The sequence below is a fragment of the Neodiprion virginianus genome, chromosome 4, assembly GCF_021901495.1.
Source record: "Neodiprion virginianus isolate iyNeoVirg1 chromosome 4, iyNeoVirg1.1, whole genome shotgun sequence".
Taxonomy (NCBI): Eukaryota; Metazoa; Arthropoda; class Insecta; order Hymenoptera; family Diprionidae; genus Neodiprion; species Neodiprion virginianus.
Genome location: NC_060880.1, coordinates 19,409,535 through 19,420,077, shown reverse-complemented (window position 1 = coordinate 19,420,077; position 10,543 = coordinate 19,409,535). Strand labels below are relative to the sequence as shown.

Here is a 10,543-nt window from a genome sequence, read left to right as displayed (position 1 = left end):
CGGATTTGCGTCGACCGATCCTTATCGCGAGTAAACTCTACGTTGTCTTTTCGATACGCGGGAAACGGTTATGAAAAAAGCTCTAGTGACGTAGGGGCGAAGTCCGGCGGAGAAGGATTACGTAGTGGCGGCTTCCTCGCGCGATATGAAAATGACGTCGCGGATAGGGTCGTCATTGAGAATAGTGGGAGATTTAGTTGTAAGTGACGAGAGAAAAGGAGGGTCGGATAACGTCGTCGATTGTAATATAACCGCGGATCTTTGCTCGGCACTTTTATTCCAACGTTTACAACCACTCGTTGCGTTTCTCTCTTTCTCTCTCTCTCTCTCTCTCTCTTCATTTTCGTTCTGCTAAATTTGATCTATTTAGAAATATCGCAAAGTGTATCTGCAGCAGTTTAACCATATTTATTACACTAAATCGGAAAGGGAATTGAGCCGGAGCTTGTGCGATAAACTGGATCAAGAATTTATTATCCTCTACGTTACTACGATATATTGAAAAAAACAAGGAGATTTTTTTTATATTACGACAGTGAAATATTTACGAGATCGATAAACGAGTCGAGTATCGCGTCATGTCGCTAAGTTTTAACAAGAACGAAAATCCACCAACCACCTGTTCGCTTCTCTTGCGGATTGTTATCCTCGCATTGGTAAGTTATAATAGTAACTATTGAAATGCAACGTCATTGTGCTTGGATTATTTATTACCGTTTACGTTAACGTTTTCATTTGATATATAATTGTCAATACATATATTATAAATATTCGCAATAATTTTTGCAAGGAGCTAGTATTTTTATTGCTGTTTATACGATTTATTTCAATTATTTACAAACAATTATATTTCCGCTATCGGGAATTGATATTTATACATTAGGATGGCCCATATTTGGTGGTTGGAAAAATTTTTATTCAGCCACCCCCCAAATCTGTTCCAATTCGTTAAAATAAATCTGTGTAAAATTTTAAGCCTCTACGTCATCTGGAACACGTGGAAAGGTTTAAATGTAAAATATATGCAGTTTTGATAACCAGTTATTTCGATTTCTATGACTTTGGTATAAATTGAGGGACCGATTTGAAACTTGGCAGAGTTATCGCTTATACAGATAGGAACAAACCCTGGAAATTTCAAAATTTTATGGCCATTGCTCCCTTATGTATAAGCCTAATAAAAGTGATGCTATTAAGCTTATATATAAAAAGAAATACTTTGTAAAGTTATGATAAATGTATAATATATATATGTGCATTTTGTTTCAATTTTGAAATGCTTCCGCTACGTGATGAAACAACTATATACAGGTACATGTTGCAACAAAGCAAAGAATGCACATAACTGTGTAATACAGATATGTGATTCAATGATTTCAAACAACGAGTCAGAATTCTACACATCTAAATGTTTTTTGTACTTTGAAAAATATTATACGTCAATGTTGAACGGAAAAATCTGGGATTTTTTAAAAGTAATTTCTCATCGCTCATCGTATTATTCTTTTATTATATAATGAGTATTTGGTTAAATAACATTCTGTTTTACACGTCATTGCCTCGTTTTTGTAAAATCCAGATAACGCATAAAATGTGCGTACAAAAAAAAAAAATACGCGAGACCAGTCAACGTATATTATCCAAAGTGATTAATTGCATCAAACGCAGGGAATAGTTCTATCTGATAAGTATAGAAAGTCAATAGTTGCAGGTATTTGATAAAATTAATGAACGAACGAATTTTCGAGTAACGAAATCTCCAAGGTGTTTTAAGTGAATAATAATCTTTATTCAATGAAAAGAATTAAAAAAGTCTAACAAAGATGGCTAAATAATTTTCAAGTTTGATCAGTTTCTACAACGAGAAGAGGAAGAAAAAAAATCGTCGGAAAAATATTTCTATATTTTCTTTTGAGTATGAAATCTATTGTGTAATGTTTTTTTTCTCTTTCTCTCTCTCTCTCTCGACTTGAAAAAACTTTGTTGAAAAAAATATCCGCAATTTGTTTCCCCTATCTTCGATAATATTCGACAACGTTTATTTACGTTGAATCTTTTTGTTCCTACAGGTTGTCCAGTTTGCGAATTCCGTCCGAAACGAGTATCGTTGGGGGCTCGGATTCCGGGGATTTCAATCCAAAAAGAATTTTGATTCCACCGTCTTGTTGAATGACGAAAGAAAAAATCCCGATCTTTATCTCTACAAAAGTCCGATCCAGTTGACAGTTAATTACGGCGTGATTAACGAACACGGGGTTAAAAATCGCGACGCATTTGACGCGGAGAATCGGGAACCATCATTCAGTTATGATAATCATCTTTCAATCCCAAAAGAAAGCGAAGTTGATGCATTGACAAGCAACGATTATAGCAAAAAAAAGTTGACTCCCAAGCAATGGATCGACGCTGCTTTCAAGTCTAGGAATGATTTGGACTATAACAACGCTCGCTTCGAAGGAACGATTAACTCCAGACAGGGAGAGACAGTTGATGACGGTAAAAGAATAATTTTTTATTTGTCATTTTCTCTCATCATGCATTCGCATGTCTCACTTTTCTCACTTACTTTCTACACTTGCGTTTCGTTCCGCTTTTCACAATAGACGTGAAAACAAAAAACATCTTCACTTTGAAATACGTGCATACTTGTGTAACGAATGAAAAACAAAAACTATTCAAAGAAAAAAATACATATTGCATCGTGAATTGCGAATTTGCAGCCGTGGCTCGGAAGAACGAGAATATGACGCAGGAAGAAATGTTCAAGCCAAAAGTGCCCGCCGAATGCGAGGGGAAAACTGTTTGCAGTAAAACGGAATATTATCCAATGGAAATCGTTGAGCAGTTGGTTCGAAAGCTGAAGGAAGACAACGTGATAATGTTGCCTCCGTCGAACCCGGTTAGTTGATTTAATTATTACCTTTACGTCGGATAAATAATCATAGAATGATAATTATACAAGTCAATTAATAGCTTACTGTAGTGATTACACATTTTAGTCAATTATTGAAAATTTTCACAACGCGTTATTGCGTATAACTTTAATCTGGCAAATATATAATACCTTTTCAAATAAATACGACGCTCGTTTTGTTTCATTCGAAAGACAACGATGAACCGTAGATATTAAAAAAAAAAAGAAAAAAAAACCACAAGATAAAACGAAAAATAGTGATAACCCGAGTGTTGTTGTTTTTGTTTTTTTCAGATCAATGTAGGCTCAAGAAGCAGCGCTACCGAGGATATTCAAAATTTGTGCAGAACGACGGTGAGTTTTGGTTAATACGATTAGAATAAAATTGCGGAAAGGTATGAAAAACGATTACCTTGTTCATTAACGGAATTCGTACAATTTTTACCGTTCAATTACAACCGATTAAATAACATTCTTTGGCATATTTTCCCGCAGACAAGCCTCCAAGAGGATAAAGCTATTGCTGTAAACGGAACTTGGTACTACGTATTGCAGACACCGGAATACGTTCAGATGATTGAACACATTGTTTGCGAGTGAGTATTAACGTACAGGTGTTTTCTTTTCACCTTTGATTTTATTCCCAATGCGAGTAATCGGTGAACACGATTTACGATAAGGCGACTGTTTTTTTTTTTTTTTTTTTTAAATTTTTTTGTTTGCTATAGATTTTTAATTTCAAGACGAACTCCGTTATTCCGGCAAATAATTCACCCGTTGAAACGTGTTTGCTAATCTCTTGTTTCTTTTTCCCACAGCAACAGTACTGAGTCACATTGCGAAAATGTGAGTGGAATCACCGACGGTCTAAACGCGAAAAACGCGTCGGTTTGCAAACAGCATTATATCGAACGATACATTTACACGTTGGATAAGGTGAACGGAAAGCCTGCACTTGTCTTCAGACCTTTACAAATCCCTTCGGGATGCTGCTGCCATTACAGAAACTGATTTCTTCCTCTATCTTTATCTCTACCCACGACTTTTTTCATACGTCTGTCCGATTAATCGCTACAATTTATTCAAGGCAGCGTCCTGATGAGAAAACTTTGAAAACCGATCCTGAGTTGTAGTAAATTATTAATTATTATCATTATTGTACGTGATTTTGCGTTACATTGTATTTTCCTCAGATTTTTTCCCATTCATTAATTGCCTTTGAGATTTTTCTGTAAGCGTATAATTATATGTATACATATGTACATTCGTTTTACCAAGGCAGTATTAATTTCGGTCCAGTCACTATTATTATTATTATTATTGGTCAAGTTTTGTCGACTTAACGAGCTTGCGAATAATTGTTGCGATTTTTTTTCAAACTCACCATATTTCGTTAGTTTCTTATTACAACGAATAAACGAAGTGTCGGAAGTAGAGAAAGGGACGAAAAGAACGATTGAAATCGTAAATTGATTTTAATTAAATCGGCTGTGACATAAAATTTTCGGATGTTTTCTTCAAACGATTTCAAAACGTCCGTCAATTATTCTAATTGTAAATAATTTATTTAATATTCTTGAAAAAGAAAAAAAAAAAAAACGATTATAAATTGTTTTACATTTTTCACGCACACTATATTTGTATATTTTATTTATATGCCTGTAAAAATGATCACTCGCTGACATTATTCATTCTCCGGTTATCCGAAATTTTTTCAAAATATACAATATAATCGAATTGAATTTAAAATTCAACTACGCTACTTATATTATATTATAATATTATTTAAACTCTGATATTACACATAACTCATTTTGTTATATTTACTTTTTATATTTTATTTATTTATACTATATAATCACTATTGTTGTACAATATCAATTCGTAATTATACGTCAATAATACAATTTTTCATTCTATTTATTGCGTATCAAATATTTATCACACCAGAGACTCGACCTTGCAAAATATATGCGTTTTTAAGTTATTTCATACGCTCTTGAATCGAATGGGCTCGAACTACTAAACAATTATCCCAAGATTTGTATCCATTATATTTCCTGTGCAGCAGAAAATGAAAGTTGCAGACGATTGATTCGGCATTGACTGGCAATATTATGGCGAAATGCGTTCGATCTAATGCAGCAGACTTTTCCCATTACAATCTAATGATATTCCAGAATGACCTGAAAAAATCTTACATTTCTCATATCATTTTCTGCAGTACCGCGTTATTATATTCACAAACACATATACATATAACACCCATTCATTACATTATCCTTTGGAGAATTTTTTTTTCTCACCAATTCCCTATTTGACAAATCGACACCGTCGGTTCGACAACTGCAGCGGTCAAAGTTAATTCATACGCGATTTCTTCAATCCGGTGAGTAAAAAAGGCGAATAAAAGAGAAGAAGAAAAAAAAATAAAATAAATAAAACCGAGTTATCCTTGAATTCGAACCGCATGCTTTTCTTCCAAATCTTGGGAAATATAACACGATTAATTATCGTCAATTAATTGAACCTCCGTATATACGAATACATTGTTTATGCGTGTCATTTATAATACACGTGAGAAATAGTATTGAATCAGGGAAGTAATTGCGGTGTTAAAAATCGGAAATAAAGTCAAAGCGATTTTAAAAAATTTTCAAAACGATGAAAGAAAAAAAAGTAAATAATTGTAAACCACATTTTTACGAAATGGAGAACGAAAAAATCGAACACATTGAACAGATATCGAAATTTCCGCCAGTTGATAGGCAGTTTATAATTATATAATAATGAGTCGTGGTTTAATGATTCGGTATTAAATTGTTGTTTTAACTATGTCGAGATATAACACCAGCGGTATGAAAATTCAAAACTGTTTCTGTCGATTCGCGGAAATTTCATCAACTTTTACACCATGTGTTCATGTATACACATTAAATACGTCAGTGTATATACACAAGGTACATTAAACCCGTATTAGCTAGAAGAAAACCGTGCGTAAATTACGAGATTTCTATATAGATAAAAGCTCGTCAATCTTCCCAGCCATATTGCTCATAATTCAACTCAAGTCTCTACAAATTTGGTTATTATCATTATCATCGTACATACCTTGGAGAATTTTAAAAGGAAATTATCGATTTATCGTTGGATCATACTTTTTTACATTTTACATCGTTCAAAGAAAGGTACAAAAATTCATCAGTCGCACGTTAGATGAACTCGTCATTTTGAATACTGTTTTATAATTTTTAAAAATTTACATCATACCTACACATTCGATTTCAGGTTTGGATTTTCAACGTATCGTCATAAAAATAGTGGAAAAATTTACTTACAACTCGAAGTACCGATTGAAGGAAATATAATAAAAATCGACGGACCATGAAATTTTTAAATTGAATATTACACAAAACATTGTATCGAATATGCACGGATTCATGGATAAAAAAAGCTACTGTAAATTTTCAATTCTTTCCCAGTTGAAATTACGGTGAAAAATCGTAGTAAAAACAGAAAACCCAGTGAATAAAACTAACCGCCAAGAAAGCTGAAATAGGTACCGAGAATTTTCGGGGGCGGGATCGTATTAACGGATCGTGGAACATGTTACAATATTACGTTGGTACTCGTCGAGCAGGCGCCGGTTGCACGTCGAGTGGATGATGTACGCCTGTTATTTTGTTTACGCAACAAGAAATCTTGCTAACTTCGGGCCAAGGGAATTACGTAGTTTTAGTTTAAATTTCCCGGCATTTCACTGCATGCGTATACACACCCACATAACTTGGTTTGATTTTACGATTTTACGCAAATCTCGGTGATATGATTATTATACACCGTCGATTACAGAGAATTTCGGGAAGCTCAAAGCTGCGCTTTGCGTGTAAGATTGCAAAATTTTTTAAAGCCTTGCCTTTTGTTCTTGTTTTTGTCTTTTTTTCACACGTCTATCGCGAATTATTACGAAAAAATTATCGTAACGAACGGGGGGAAAATTTCTTTTCGGCAATTGTTACGCATGTTTATATATTCACGCTGAAGTGACGGATAATTAATAACGAAAAAAATTTTCCACCTGATGATGGAATTAAGCTCGTATAGATTTATGTATATACATATATGTTTATCGTGTAGATGCTTATCGAACACGCGTCGAGGTGGTAAAAAATTATTGCCTGTGTAATGAAATAATCGGAGAGTGGAATCGATGTGTGAAAATTAGGGAATATATGGGGGGTTATTTTTTTTTTTTAATCGGGTACGGTTTTGTCGTCTAATTTTTTTGCCTCGGTTTATTCTGTACGTGTTAGAAACAAAATTCGAAATTTGTTTTTCGAAATTTCGATCCGATTCATTCTCGAGTTATAAATTTGCGAAAAATATACCTGTTTACATGTTTCAAACGAAAAAGGAAAAAAGTCGAGTCTATATTTTGTCAACTTGAATCAAAGATTCTAAAAATTAAATAGAATAGATGTGCAATAATTGCATGTTGTAAAAATCGCTAAATTTTCTAAACTTCCCCCGACGAAGCCTCTTTTTTTCATTTTCAACGTTTTCATATTTTTTTCAAAATAATCTATGACTCAAGATGAAAAACAGCATGTACAAAATTTGTGCGAGAAATTTTACAAAAATTGATAACCAACTAACACCATGGATTGAAAATTTCCAAAAAAAAAAATATCGGATGCTCCCTTTAATCGGCGGAATGAATTACTTGAGAAAATGGCCAGCAGATAAAAAAATTCGACCTAAAAATCTTATCGGATATCAATTAAGATAATGCCCCATATACAATGATTACACGGGAGTATCTAGCCATAAAACACGGGATAATTTTTAGACCGGGCAGGAAATATTTTGTCGGTAAAAAAAGACATCGGCTTGAAGAAGAGTAAAATAAAACTGTTTGCTTATCACCTTGAATATACGGCGAACAAAAAAAAAACCAGGATAAAGTAAAGTATAAAATTGACGGCGTGTATATCGCGGCGATTATCGACGGAGGAAATTATCCGCTTCCCATCATGATCGTTTCCAACGAAATGCGTTGAACCGCTGTTGGAACGAATATCGTGTCCAGGATTATTTCTTCTTCCAGTCTTCAGGAGCTTTTCGAAATTAGGCCGGAAACGAATTTCAAGCAGGGTATTGGATTTTTCTTGCTAGGCATAAAAGTCAATTTACTCCCGTCCATTGGTATGCCTTTCTACACACACACACACACACACACACACGCATACCCGCACATCCGGGCGTGTTTTCTAAGAAAAAAAAAAAAGAAAAAAAAAAGAAAAAAGAAGAAAGAAACGGAAATGCGGTGCAGAGTTTCCTCTGAAGTCTTGCCCCTTGTGTAAAAGTGATTTTGGCGTTTTTCCTTTCGCTTTTTTCTCTCATCTTATCCTGCCGGATAACAAAGACGAACGAAAGCGCGGCTCATTCCCTTCAACCCAAACATCGCTATGCGAAAATTTAGGTATGTAATGCATCTCGTTCTGAAATTTTTTTCAGTTTATTTCCAATTTATGAAGTTCAGAATCACAGGGAAAAAAGGTACACGTACATTTTCTCCAATTGAAAAACCGTGTTTTATTTGTTTTATATATACATATATATATATATATAAGGTATGTATAGTAAAAAGTCCGGGATTAAAATGAAAAGCAAATAAAACATGGTTTTTTTAATTTGTCTCGGGTTACGGACAATTACTTCTCGGTTCTTGGATTAATAAATAATATTTACAAGCATGGATCCTGTCTATGAATCTTCGATGATAATTTGTATACTCTAACACATTGGTTGGTATAATCATTGTTATTCACAGACAATATTTCTTTACCTCCGCGTTTCTTCTTTTTTTTTTTTTTCTTTTCCTTCCTTACCCGCTTCTCGTTTGTTTGCAATTTAATTGACAAAAAGAAAACAAACGAAACCGTCATCTCTCGGCTCTTTTAATTAGCTCCGACGCAAAAACTGTAGAGAAGAAGAAAATGTCGAGTTGAGGAAGATATGAAAACAAATGAAAATCAGCACCAGCTTATACGCAAATTTACTGACAAACCATACACGTGTAAACACTTGAAGTGAAAAAATTTGTGTGACGCGATGCACAATGTTTTTGGTGAGAGCGTATTTTTATTTTCGAAGTAATTATCAAGTTTATTCATTTGTGCTAAAAAAAAATTCGAATATAAATGTTTTTTTTTTTTCTCTCCATCTCTTCTCCGATTTTCGTCAAACGAAAAAAGAGATATACCGTTCAATCTGCGAATTATACTTGTACATTCGTATTGCACTAATTGATTTATAATAAATATGGTATGCGAAAAATCTATCGACAAGATGACGAGCGGTGTTCCAGGTGTGATAATTATACACGGTACACGCCTGTATACTACGCATGCCTATACAATACATTAGATGTATACAATATAATGCGAGCGTTGAAATGAAACAGATCGTCATCATTTTCGATAAAATGCGTTTATTATGATCGTCAATTTCACTTGTGAGACGTGAATTCAAATTTGGATTTTTTTCGCGGCCCGTTTGGTCTTCGTAAAGAAAGCGAACGAGAGAGAGAGAGAGAGAGAGAGGGACCAAATTAAAAAAAACGCCCACCAAACGAAAAGACTTTTGTTATAAATGTTTGGTTTACTGCTTATCCGTAATTCAAATGAAATTTACGAATTTAAGGATAATCGACGTATTGTAATTACAGTCGTTCCAACAGTGATTTTATATCGCAGTATTTCTGTAGGAATTATTATAATCTTGGCGATCAAAAGTTTGCACTGTACCTTTGGAAGCCGTAAGATTTATTGTCGGAAAGTTCGGTGTGTAGTATATTTAACAATAAGAGGTTACTCGCTCGTCAAGCCCGATTAAAATCTCACATGAGTTGATATTACAACGAATAATATTCGTTAATGAATAACAGACTTTTAAATTTCTTCACATTACGCGTTTCATCACGAACTGACGCCGATCCGTGTCGGCCATAGAGGGTTTGCTATTCGGAGAGGACGTCTCGAACACGTCATGTATAAAATTGAAAAGGCATTGAAAATTCAAAGTGGTTTATTTTTGAAAATAAAATTTAATAAAAATTTCCAGATTGTCGTTGTATTAGGGAATATATAATTGAACGTCGAATTTTCAAAAAGAAAAAATCAAAATGACTAAAAAAGATTTATCAATTTATTAAAAACTTATTACAGAAATTATCGTTTTGCTTGCCCACTTCAATTTTAGTTGGAGAATTTTTGGTCTTGATCACCAAATTTGTGTAATTTTTTTCCACAATTTTCGAAAATGTCCCAATCATTGTCAAAATGTCATTATTTAACGAGTTGCAAGGGCATCAGGGAGGGTAGGAAAAATCTGTAAAAAAAAAGAATCATTTTTAGAGTTGGAACAACAATAAAAAAATAAAAAAAAAAAAATCGCGGACCACGTCGAAGAGGGTGAGGATTGAATTGACTTGGAACGCGCCATATACGTATACACATTTTCCGGTCGAGTTTCTTGTCTAGAAATAAGTTAGAAATTAGTCTTCCTTAACACGCGCGACGGCCCGTCGAACACATCAAAGGCACACGTAATAAATTCCCACGGATA

General features: G+C 34.0%; 1 protein-coding gene across 1 annotated transcript; it reads left to right on the top strand.

The window, feature by feature from the left end:
* The first annotated feature begins 320 nt into the window (after nt 1-320).
* On the top strand, nt 321-4,593 carry LOC124303646 (uncharacterized). Its single transcript, XM_046761127.1, has 6 exons — nt 321-656; nt 2,070-2,496; nt 2,721-2,899; nt 3,209-3,268; nt 3,410-3,510; nt 3,733-4,593. The coding sequence occupies exons 1-6, from the start codon at nt 579-581 to the stop codon at nt 3,923-3,925; spliced, it is 1,038 nt and encodes a 345-aa protein (XP_046617083.1). The 5' UTR covers nt 321-578; the 3' UTR covers nt 3,926-4,593.
* Nucleotides 4,594-10,543: the final 5,950 nt, after the last annotated feature.